The sequence below is a fragment of the Delphinapterus leucas genome, chromosome 6 (assembly GCF_059928025.1).
Source record: "Delphinapterus leucas isolate spDelLeu-1000000601 "Yukka" chromosome 6, BTC_Dleu_Yukka2, whole genome shotgun sequence".
In the NCBI taxonomy this organism is placed as follows: Eukaryota; Metazoa; Chordata; class Mammalia; order Artiodactyla; family Monodontidae; genus Delphinapterus; species Delphinapterus leucas.
Genome location: NC_143134.1, coordinates 112984169 through 112997495, shown reverse-complemented (window position 1 = coordinate 112997495; position 13327 = coordinate 112984169). Strand labels below are relative to the sequence as shown.

The window sequence follows — 13327 nt, the reverse complement described above, 5'->3', positions numbered from 1 at the left end:
ATTTTACATTTAATTCCTATTGTGTAAATTAAGAAGCAGACATCCAGGTTATCTTCCCTGGCTTTCTTTACCTATAAAATAAGGACAATATCAAATGGGGTACTTTGTAGATTAAATAAGATCAGAACGAAGTGTTTTGAATGATATAAATGAAAATGCTCCATATTCCTAAGGACTAAACTGAAATGCAGGTTTCTAATTTTAATAATATAGGATTATACTTTTTCAGGAATGAAAAGAAGAGCATTAATTCTTGCCACGGCACTTGGTCTATATTTATGCTATGGCGAAACCACAATCTATCTTGTACTATGGCTAACTATATATACATATATTTTTTAAATAGGTGGTAAGTCATATGGGTATACCATTGTATCTTTTTTTAGGTATAACTGACATACAACATTAGTTTCAGGTTTACAACATAACGATTTGATATTTGTATATTTTGTGAAATGCATCGTATTTTTACCATTCTATTCTGGTCAACATTTAATTTCCACTTTTTAATTTTGCTATTATTGTGTTAAGGGGAATGTTCATGCTGATAACTCTTTTGGCACCACAATGACTGTTTCTGTAAATTCCTAGACATACTACAGAATCACTGGATGAAAGGAACTGCATTTGAAAAGTTCAAATCTGATGCAGAAAGGCATACTTGTCAATGATTTCATCAGTGTATTAGGTCACACAACACTATTTTCTACTGTAACTATAAATTCAGGAAAACAATGCAACAAAAAGATAACAAAGCCCTAACAAATGTGAAAAACAAATGACCATCCAGGGGTTTTCTGTATAGCACTTCCTTGCTATACAGGTGAACAGGCCAGGGATATTTGTGATCGTTACCTTTCTACTTAGAATATACCTGATCTCAGAAGGAGGAGAAATTATTCTAGTGCTTCTCTTCTGAGAGATCTTAGAAATCTTTCCTATTCATAACTGGGGTTTATAAGTGATCTACATAAATATTTTTAATAAAGGGAAAAAACTGTTTAAACAAACTGTTCTGTTTCTTAAAAAGGAAAAAAATTATTACAAGGTTTATAGATTACAGTTTCTACTTCCCAGTACAGGAATGCATACTGCAGAAAGCACCACATCACAGTGTTGCTGTGAGAACAGAAATACAGCTAATAAGAAAGCATAGAGCACAAGGCCTCACACTTGATTGTACAAATCAAAGTTGAAGCTGCATTGTACACTAAATTGGCCACCAGATGGCATGACAATTCCAAAGTCTCTTGAGGGAGAGCAAAGGTTATCAGTTTTTCAAACAAACAGACCAATCATTGTGCTTTTTAATTTAAAAGCAAGATATTAGAAATCATTCATATTTTGATGGAATTTCATTTTATGAGGTAGTCATGGAGGAAAGAAATTTCTATATGCAACTATTGATTATGATCCCAAGTGGCACCCATTTTGTGATATGGGCTATGGAGAAAAAAAAAGTCAACCATCTTGCAACCATAATATTTTAAAGTTATAAAAGATTTTAGAGTCTAGCCACTTCATCTTATAAATAAGAAAACTAATGTCAGGAGATGTAAAGAAACTTGGAAAAGGTCACACTGTTAATGGTAGCAATAAGTAAACTAAATTTAAGTTTTAATTTCTATTCCAGGGTTATTTTCACTACTCAAAGAAGCATAATTTTACTTAAAAACCAAAACCAGTTATTTCTATGTAAGGTTAGATCAGACCTCAATTCTCCCCTTCCAATGTGTTCAAATAAACTTTAATGGTAAAACTTGATTTCAACAGCCTTAAGACCTTTACCTTATTAAAACAAATAAACCAACTAACCAACCAAAACACAAAAAAAACCCAGCAAAACAAATCTAGCTACAGATCCAGCTGACGTAGCTTCTGTCATATTTCACATCAGCAGTCAGCCAGTTACTCTGAGTCCATCTAAAAGAACATGGTAGCATGATACATTTTCCTACGTGAAAGAATTTTTTTTACTGTTTAAAATTCTTTAAATCTTGCCTCTACAAATTTGCCTATTTATTTTCCTTTAAACTCTATCCATAAAAGCAATCATTTTATAATGTAAAAGTTATGTAACCTGACCTAGAATTTCCCTAAATCCACAGATAGTACAGCATGTTAATACAAACTCAAAAAGAATAAAATAAGATGTCCTACCTAAAATAACCTTTACCATCATCTTCTTTTATTTCTAAAGACACAGAGAAGGTAAAGATGTCACTGTCAGGAGTCTGAGGTGCAGTAGTTGCTGAGAGGGGGGTCTGCTTGGCAGAACGGCGGAAGGCAGTGGCAAAACTGTAAAGTATCCGGCTCACCTACAACCAGACATGTTAGGAAATGGGCTGTTATCACAAGAATAAAATACTTTTGTTAAGGCTGAAGGTGACCTATGTTGTTTGAGGGGAGTAATTCATCTTTCCTCCACTGATTTCTTTTGACAAATTATCTAATTTATTAGACCTATAAAGCAAGCAACACTAAAAATGGTCACAGAAGAGGCTTTAAAAAAGAGGTGGTTGTGGGGCTTCCCTGGTGGCGCAGTGGTTGAGAGTCCGCCTGCCGATGCAGGGGATACGGGTTCGTGCCCCGGTCTGGGAAGATCCCACATGCCGCGGAGCGGCTGGGCCCGTGAGCCATGGACGCTGAGCCTGCGAATCCGGAGCCTGTGCTCCGCAACGGGAGAGGCCACAACTGTGAGAGGCCCGCATACCGCAAAAAAATAAATAAATAAATAAATAAATAAAATGAAGTGGTTGTGAATCCAACTGAAAGATGATTTCCAAAATTGTTAGGAATTACTTGAATGTATCTATTATAATAAAAATAATTCTACAAGTTTAGCTCTAAAAGAACGGTTTGCAAATACGTCATTGCTAGAACCAAGATGCCTATTTAACCCAATTAAGCAGCTGTCAATTGGTCTCCTCCAACACTCTTAACAACGAGGTTCAGGTTAACCAAACTTTTAGTTTATTTACATTTCAGCCCATCCAGCTGAAATAAACAGTAGCAGAGAATTTCATTTGGCTTATAAATGACCATAATAAATACTATAATCATTTCAACGTAGTGAGGGTACAGATGAAGTTTCATTTGCAGACAGTTCCCTCTTAAGTACTTACAGCTTCTTGTATTTCACACCGGAAGACATGTATTCTGAAGAGCTCTGCATTGTAATGACTTTCAGTGAAAGCAAAACAGTCACTCTCAGGAGTTCCATCATGCCCTCTAACACAGAAGAGGATTTTGTAGATAGGGTAGTTTGCTATTTCAGTGTTTGTCTGAGGATCTAAGAGTCTGTTCAGAAAAAAAGATATAAAGAGATTAGAGGGACTGTAGACTATTTTCACTACATCCATATTATGATTCAAGACTCATCTTTCTAGCAAAAAGATCATATAATCCATTTTTGGTATGCTAATCGTATTAATCTTAAGTCTTGATAAGTAAGTCATGTGTGAATTCTTAAAGTTACTGATTACACAATTCCATGATACTAAAAACGACATAACCCCATGTTTTAGGGAGGCATTCAGGAAAGCATAAACAGTATCAATGTTTCTTATATAGTCTGTAACTAAATAAAGATAACGGGTAAATTGGAGTACCAAAATAGATCATTAAAGCTGTGCTTCTCATTATCTCCTAAAAGAATGACCTAATCTGCTTTATTATTTTAAAAAATAAAAAGGTGATGTGCTTTCTCAGAGTGAAACATGTTCTTTTGCTTCATGGCAAACAAGGGAGAGAGACTAAAAAATGTTAACACCTAAAAAAAGAAAATCATTAATAAAATCAAAAGGATGCCATTCACTGAAAATCAAAGGGATATCATTCATTCAAAAATGTATTCATTCAACAAATATTTATGTGATACCTACAACATTTCAGGCTCCATTCTGGGCACTGATGACACAGCTATGAAAGAAACTGAAAAAGAAATTATGCAATTTCAACATTGAATGGGCAGGGCCACTGATGGGAAAGCCCAGGGGATAATGGAAATACCTAAGAAGGGGACCTAATCCAAGTTCAAAGGCACTTTGATAAAGACTCTGAAAACATGGGGCGAGAGAAACTAGTTTTCTCATGTCTTTATAGAATTAAAATATATTAGAACAAAGTATAACTTCAGTTGGGGGGAATGACTATTGACTAAGAAGCACATAAAAATGAATGCTCATATAAAAATGAGTGCTAAGGAATTCCCTGATGGTCCAGTGGTTAGGACTTAGCGCTTTCACTGAGGTGGCCTGGTCAGGGAAGTAAGATCCCACAAGCTGCAATGCAGCCAAAGAAAAAGAAATAAACTTTATTACAAGAAAAAAAATGAGTGCTAAAAAAATTTTATTAAGTTTCACATTAATAAATACAATTAAAATTAGTATTTGTGAGTCTTTGTGAAATAGTTCTTTAAATGCTCAAGAGAAGAATTATATATGCAGATAACTGGAATATTAATTAATTAACTTACTACTACTGCTAACCATATACAGCTACAACTCTACTACCATAAAAATCCAAAATGATTGAGGGTGGAGAAACAGATACTCTCATACACTGCTGATAAAAGTGTATGAACTAGATCAATATTTCTAGATGGCTATTTGGCAATGTATCAAAACCCATAAAAATGGGCAAATCTTTGGCCCAGTAAGTCTACCTTCTAGGAATTGATCCTAAGGAAATACAAAAATACATAAAAATTTAGCTAAAAAATAATTTATAAGAAAATTACAGGTAAAGCACTTACATGCTCATATAATAAAATCTTAATATTCGCTATTATTAGTAGTACTTTTCTCATTAAAACAACTAAAATATGTAACATTAGAGATTGGTTATTTCTGAATAGCCCATCATGTGCCATCATAAGTTAAAATTTTTCAGCATATTTACTGATATGGAAAGAGATTCACAATATAAAAAACTAAGTGAGGAAAGCATGTTACAAGATGGTATGTATTATATTATTCCACTGTTGTTAAAAATGTTGATTCTAAGTTGTATAATTATACTTGCCCATATATGTAGGTATTTACACACATACACAAACATATACACATACAACTACACAAAAAGGGTCTTAATAAACCAAGATGTTAACTGTTATTTACCAACGGGAGAGTAGAATTAAGAATATTTTCCTAATCTAAAATATGGCACAAATGAACCTATCTACAAAACAGGAACAGACTCACAGACACAGAGAGCAGACTCGTGGTTGCCAAGGGGGAGTGGGATGAGGGAGGGAAGGACTGGGAGTGTGGGATTAGCAGGTGTAAACTATTACATAATAGGATAAATAAACAACAAGGTCCTACTGTGTAGCACAGGCAACTATATTCAATATCCGGTGATAAACCATACTGGAAAAAAATATTAAAGAAAAAAGAATGTCTATATGTGTATAACTGAGTCACTTTGCTGTACAGCAGAGATTGGCACATTGTAAATCAACTATACTTCAATAAAAAAATTAAATTAAAAAAAGAGTATTTTCCTAAATTTTTGCTTGTTTGTGTCCTCTGATTTTTCTGAAATAAGTATGCATTTTTTATAATAAAGAAAAAGTTATTTTATTTCAGTTCTGTTCAACTCATTATTAGAGTTTTGTATTTAGCTAGCTAATACAGATATCTGACTGGCTACCTTTAATCACTGTTATCTGTTTCAGTTAGTATAAACAATAGTCATTTTGAAAGACTTTTCTGGGCCTCAGTTTCCTCATCTTAAAAATTTAGCATCTGTACTGGAATAGTTAATATTTACCAACAAGTTTCTGTAACTTCCAAAGTCAGCATGAAATCTCATACTGAACTAATATGTCAAGCTAGTATTTGTATTGGGGGCACATGAGAAATATAAATTGTTAGGCAGACTCTTAGGTCAACATGTTTCAATAATCCCCAAAACATTTAAATTTCTAATGTGCTACACAGAACTGGGGTGGGGAAGAGTATAAAAAACTGTTCAAACAAGTGACTATTTTTCATAAAGGTCACAACCCTTGGAAGATGTGATAACTAAGTGCCAGATGAACTAAACATGAATAAAATAATTAGATTTTGTTCACTACTGCTTCTTTCTAAAACTATAGGTCAGAAATCTGATCAAATGTTATTGAATACAAACAGTTCAAGAAGCTGGTCTCACCTCACAGTTCCTTCAGATACGTTCGGCACTGACAGGGTTACATCTAGTGAAATCTGACACTGGCCCCTTAAGATGGACATCATCCTTAAGGCTTCCACTTCACTCCTGGGAGCATTTACTGAGGCACAGCCTAAATAAGTTAGTTTGCTGAAAACTACACTGTCCTCATCAGCCACTGGCGTGAAAGGACTAGACCCTTCAGAATCTGAAAGAAACAATAAGGAGGTGATTATTTTCACTTTGATATTTTGTTGACATGAATATCAAGTAAAAATCTACAAGTTACATTTAGGTTCTAAAATTAAATACTAATGAGAGAATATGCCATTGCCCCAGAAGAAATGCCCATTAAAGCCAGAAATCTCACACCAGAACTCTGTCACCAACACTAAAAATTTTAGGTATGGCTGCAGTCTCAATCCCAAATCTAAACGGCGACCTGAGACTCAGATCTGATTTACCTTTCTGACTCCTCTAATTTGTTTTGACTTTATAATTTACATTTAGATCAAAAATACATTTAGTATTTTACCACCCTGAAAAATCCTATCTCTGTCTTCTTTCTGATCTGCTCTGTTATAATTATTTTTCTCATTCATCATTGTAGCTACTCTATCATGTTCTCTCAGTCCCCTTGCTTTCCCTTTCCCAATAAACATCTACAGTTTTAACACCCTACTTTCCCCAAAGCCTTTATAATTGCCTTTTTTCTCCTTCCTTGCTACGTCTTTCAGCTCCCTTTTTTCAACTTGACCACTATTCCCGCCAAGTTATTAAAGGCCTGGGGCAAACATCTCTTCACCAAGCATTATTCCTCTATTTCTCCAACACTATACTCAAATTCCTTCTTTCCTGGAAAAATATCCTTAAATACTCTAAGACTCCCTCAATGTCTTATAGCTACTGTTTCTCTTTCTGTGGTATAAATGACATACATTAAGAGTGGACATATGTATAATTGATTCACTTTGCTGCACACCTGAAACTAAAACAACATTGTAAATCAACACTATCCCAATAAAAAATTTTTTTAAACTGACATACATTTAAAGGGAAATCAGAATAGTACATATATTTACTCCTCTCACATCCCCCTAAATCTAGAATCTGAAGATTCTAGAGAACATAGATAATGGTTTTTGCTTGCTTTGAATCAAACCTAGTACAGAATGGACACTCAAATATTAAAAACAATAACCTTCAGTTATGCAAGCAATGCAGCAATCCTAACCTCCTTGTCCAGGTTTCACTGGCAGGCTCATCTCTGGTTTCTGGAGCCCTACTAATGACACAGGGTTAATGGTGGATGAAGCTGAGAGTTGATTAGAAAGAGGCCCATCTCCTTCGCCATCCAATTGTGACCTTTCCACAAGCTCCTTGTCCCCTGGCTGGTCGTCCATTGGAGGATCCATCAGCACATCTGCTAGCTCTTTTTGCAGCTGCTGTTCACTTCCATTCCCTATAATCTAAGGGTCACAAATATATGCAATCAACAAAATGAGAGAGGCCAGTACTGATTTAAATGGGTCCACATCTAGATAAAATCATCAGCAATTCTTTTGATATACAGATATCTTCTGAATGTCTTTAAAAAACAGAATAAATCAAGATCTATAATAAATAAGAGCTGCAGCTGCTCTCTTAATTCATACAGCTTTTCATGAAAAAGTGTATAGTGAATTTGAGACCAATACCGAGAAATATATGTGATAGTCTGTCAATTTTATTAAAAGTTTTCTACCGTGTCCTAAACTAATTAACAACTAAAATATTTGTAATTTTACTTGTATGATGAGAAATAAAGCTTGTTAAGAGGAGAAGCTTCTCGGACTTGCCTGGTGGCGCAGTGGTTAAGAATCCACCTGCCAACGGAGGGGACACGGGTTCGAGCCCTGGTCCGGGAAGATCCCACATGCCGCAGAGCAACTAAGCCCATGCGCCACAACTACTGAGCCTGTGCTCTAGAGCCCGCAAGCCACAACTACTGAGCCTGCGTGCCACAACTACTGAAGCCCGCGCGCCTAGAGCCCACGCTCCGCAACAAGAGAAGCCACCACAATGAGAAGCTTGCACACCAAAACGAAGAGTAGCCCCCCTGCTCGCCACAACTAGAGAAAGCCCACGCGCAGCAACAAAGATCCAACAGAGCCAAAAGTTAATTAATTAATTTTAAAAAAGAGGAGAAGCTTCTCTTATGCTTAAGGAAAAGGGAAAATGTGTTTGCTCCCGAAAATTATCAGTAGAAACATACTTATTAGGTAGTAAATCATCACATGCATTTTTACCACCCTTGCTATAAGTTAAGTCTCCTGTATTTCTGAGGGAGACTTCGCTGACATAAATAGTTCTTAAAGTTCTGAGACATTTGAATAAAGCTGGGGAGATGCACGTATAAAATGACCCTGAGGAACAGAAGCATTCCTTTTCAACGTCCAGTATTTTTCTAGAGTCATGATGGTTTATTATTAGTTGCTCAACAAGGAAGTAAACAAGTGCAGAATCAGGTGGAGAATCAGGTGCCCAACGCTAAGGAAAACCATAAGTGACAAAACCCAGTATTGTCACCAAATGCTTATTCAAGAAATACTAGAAAAATTAACAAGAGAATTAATTTACGAAAAGGAAATCATGATGAAAAAAAAGTGTGCTGATTTAGGAGGGTTTCTGAAGGCTAAAACCTGACAAAAAGTTAAAATGGGTGGGGCTATGAGATTGTTAAAGACAATGAGGTCTTCCCAGTAAAATTAAGACACAGTTAAGAAGCAAAATTCCAATAACAGAGGTACTCTGGACTACTAAGGAACCCAGTTCAAACATCTTTTGTAACTCCATAAAATTCAAGTCCCTGTGGCTGTAAACTATGATTGAGAAACAATCTTAAGTCTTTTTTGCTTCATTTTCCCAAGGAAATTCTAACATGTCAGCTATTCTTGCCTTGGAAATAAGGGCCGGAGAGGTGTTCAGTCTCTGGTTTCAATGACAGCATCTGTTTTTGTGAACTTCCTTTTATATTCAGAGTTACTGCTATTGGAACTACAATTCAGTCAAATAAGTTTAACTCTTTGCTATGAGTGATCCTATACATCACAAGTGTAATCAAATTTCTTTTTTCAGAAGTTCTCCTTTCAAATGTTTTTTAAAGCACCTAGAAAACAAACTAGAGCTTAATTCTAATTAACCTCTTATTTTTTCAGAACTGGATAAGAAATACTGCAGGAATCACCTGCAGGAAATAAAAGATAGCCTAATTGAATCTAAACCACTGTCCAAGTGGAAGGAGAAATAACATAAGTAGGATATTTACAGCTCCCTAAAAACAGATGAAGAAAAGATATTAGACTCCATGTTTAAGCAATTAGTAATTATAACTGGGAAGGTTACCATTAAAGAGCAAACTAAACTGAAGACATTTTACATGCTATGAGGTACTGTTTTTTCTTTGGTATATAGGCTAAATAAACTCAAGTTTTCTTTTGGATAGGCTACCTCCACTGTAATATATTTACAAACCCTGAAAGAAACATGTTTATATGTTTGCCTTTTGTGTTTATACATGTTTATCTGCATTCTTCCCTTGTTTATAAAGTCTGTAAACGTAAGAACTGCCTTCTATTTCCTTAACTCTTCCTTAAAGGGTAGGAAAAAGTAATGCACACACACAAAAATGATTTTTAAAAGCTGCTTAAAAATAGCAACCTAACTTATGCTTTGAATAATTAGGTCCAATACAGTACTCAGCACTTACCATGTCAGATCATTTGTGCACCTTCAATCCAATTTCAAACTTAACTATCTGTCACATAATTTAATACTTATCTCAATTAAGTTTTTTGTTTTTTAAAAGACAGTCAATTAATCTTCCCTAGGCTTATCTGGGAAACACTCAGCAATGCTTTTCAAGGTTCTCAAGCTTTGGCATGCCTAAGAATCACCTGGTGAACTTGTTGAAACACAATCTGTTGGGCCCTAACAAGAATTCCCATTCAGTAAGGCTGGGATGGGCCTGATAATTTGAATTTTTAAAAAGTTTCCAGGAGATGGTGATGCTGCTAGTCTGGAGAGCACACTATAAGAACCAACCTTAGATTAATGGTTCTTAACCATGACTAAACAACACAATTACCAATATCACCAGGGAGCATGTTAAAATTAAAATACCTGATCCTCCCTCTATCCCCTCACCTCCTACCCTAGCAACTAAATCAGTCTCAGAGATAAAGCCTTGGCATGTGCATTTTCAAGAACCTCCACAGGTGATTTACAAAACAAGTGGCAGGCCAGATTAGGCCAGCAGGCTATAGTTTGTTAACCCCTCGTATAAATGAACAGCTTAAATCAGCAACTGCTTGTCTGACTTCTTGTCATAACAAAAATAAACTCATTATTAGCAGGGCTTTCTATTCCTTGCTGCCAACAGCATTCCTAACAGATACCATGATGATCTCTAAAATAAATGTAGTTGCAGGTAAAGTAATCAAGACACAGTATTAGTGAAAGGACAGATAATACAGAACAAGGAAACAAAATAGAATCCAGAAATAGACCCACACATACATGGCCAATTGGTTTCAACAAAGTTGGCCAGATAATTCAACAGAGAAAGGTAATAAAATAAATGGTGGTGGAACAATTAACTTGACATCATATATATGCAAAAACATCAATCTCTTTACATCACATACAAAATTAATGCAAAATGGACTGCAGATCTAAATGTAAATCCTAAAACTATAATATTTACAGAAGAAAACACAGGAAAAAATCTTTGTAATTCTGGGACACAAAGATTTCTTAGGACACAAAAAGTATGCATAAAAGAAAAAAATGAAACGCACTTTATTAAACTAGAAACTGCTGCTTGGAAGACACTGTTCACAGAATGAAAAGACAAGCCGCAGACTTCAAGAAAATATTTACAAATCATATGTCTGATGAAGGAATTATATCCAAAATATACACAGAATTCTTATAACTCAATAATAAAACAAGCAGCCCAATTTAAATAAAGGGCATTTCACGCAAGAAGACAATGCAAATAAGCACTTGAAAGAAACTCAGTATCATTAACCATTAGGGAAACTGACACCACTATAGGATGCCGCTATACACCTATAAGAATGGCTAAAATTAAAAACAAAACAATCCTGAAAATACCAAGCGCTGGCAAGAATGTGGAGCAACTGAAAAACTCTCATACACTGCTGGTGGGAATACAAAATGGTACAGTCACTTTATGTAAATTTTATAAAGTTAAACATACACTTATCTATGACTCACTCCTAGGTGTTTACCCAAGAAAAATAAAAATACATGTCTATACAAAGACCTGTCTGTGAATGTTTATAGCAGCATTATTCATAATTGCCAAAAACTGAATACAAAGTAAATGTTTATCAGCTGGTGAATGGATAAACGAACTGCCACTGATACTAAAATAACATGGATAAATCTCAAAAGCATTATTCTAAGTAAAAGAAGTGGACACAAAAGGCTATATGCTGTATGATTCAATTTACATGGCATTCCAGAAAAGGCAAAACTATAGAGACAGAAATCAGATCACTGATTGTCAGAGGCTGGGAAGGGGAAAGACGAATGACTAAAAAGAACTATAAAGGGACTTTCTGGAGTAATGAAAATATTCTGTATCTTGACTGTGGTGGTCGTGGTGATTACGTAAGAGTTTACATTCATTAAAGTTCATAGAACTGTATACCTAAAGGGCTGTATTTTACTGTGTGTACATTTTACCTCAATAGACTTAAACTTGGAAGGGGATATTCATAGCGGGAGAGGCTATGCATGTGTTGGGGCAAAGGTTATATGGGAAATCTCTGTACCTTCCTCTCAACTGTGCTGTGAATCTAAAACTGCTCTTTTAAAAAAGGCTATTTTTTTTAAATAGAAAAAAATGTGGTTTCTATGAAAGATGCAATTTGAGAACACAACTGTTCCTTTTCTCTACATGCCCCTCAAAAGGTGTTCGTCCAGGATTCTGTTTTTGGCAATAACTTCATTTTACAGATTTTCCTGTGCCATTTCATCCAATCCCAACGATACATAAACAATCCCTAATATACATCTACAACCCCTCCCTGTCTAATGGACAGACACCTTCAGCTAGATACTCCAAACTTACGTCAAAACTTAACTCTAATTCTCTTCCTGTATCTTTAAAAAAAAAAATTAATGAATTGCACTACCTTCCACTCAGTTACCAAATGAAGGATTACAGTCATCCTTCACTCCTCTCATTTCCACACTACTCACAAACCCTACTGCTCCTTGCTCAACTGCCCATTTTTTCCCCTCTGTCTCTCTGCATAGCTAACACCACAGGAATCTCTTTCATTTTACATAAGCCTACCTACTGGAAAGGTAGTAGTTTCCCTGCCTTCTTTCTCACTTCCCTCTGATTTATCATTCATATGGCCATTCAAATTACAAGTGCAAATCTTAGTTCTGATCAAGCACTGCCTTATTTTTATACCCTCCCATGTTTCCTCAATGTCCATCAGATAATGCCCATATTCATTACTATGTTCTATGAGTTTCTCACAACTCTGCCCAATTTACTTTTCCATCTCTTATCTGTCACATCAAACTACTCAAACTCCCCAAGACACACCATAAACCTTTAAACATCTAGACTTTGCACAGACCGTTCCCTTTCCTGGAAAGCCTTCCTCTCCTTTGCCTTTCTACTCTTAAAGACCAAGCTTAAATTCTGTTACCTCCTCTGAGAGATCTTAAGCCTGATATATGCGGTTTAATCACTCCCTCCTTAGAGAGTGCTATCAAAATATTAGCATACTTGTTTATTCCAGCATTGCTACTTGTTTTAGAGAATATTTGCTTAGTGGGCCTCTTCAACCAGACTGGGCATTATTAGATAGCAGAGACTGTTTCTTCAATTATCTTTATATTCCCAAAGCTTCAGGTAGCTGAGGGTACAGAGTATATCTACAATACATGTTTAATGAACTGAATTTTATAAATGCCAAGAATAAAAGCCAAAGTATTCTTTTATCCAATTTGGATATTGGGTATTCTACAGATTTTGGTTTAGTGCTAGAAAAGGAAATCTGAAAGATTTTAGCTTTGTTAATGACTTAAAAATAAAACAAAAACAAATACCATTTCCTATTATGAGCGTCATTAAAGTATC

At 35.4% G+C, this 13327-nt stretch overlaps 1 protein-coding gene across 9 annotated transcripts in view; it reads right to left on the bottom strand.

Annotated features, from left to right (window-relative positions):
* RABGAP1 (RAB GTPase activating protein 1) overlaps positions 1-13327 on the bottom strand; it is a 151454-nt gene that overhangs the window by 102928 nt on the left and 35199 nt on the right. For 7 of the 9 annotated variants that reach the window (XM_022578778.3, XM_089913715.1, XM_089913718.1 and 4 more), the window contains 4 exons: positions 7391-7625; positions 6160-6364; positions 3126-3300; positions 2161-2318 (listed from right to left, as the gene is read on the bottom strand). In XM_022578778.3, the coding sequence (XP_022434486.1) occupies positions 2161-2318; positions 3126-3300; positions 6160-6364; positions 7391-7625 (773 nt within the window). Of the gene's footprint in view, positions 1-2160; positions 2319-3125; positions 3301-3884; positions 3934-6159; positions 6365-7357; positions 7626-13327 lie in introns of those variants that run through there. The other 2 variants (XM_022578781.3, XM_089913721.1) reach the window with 2 other exon arrangements.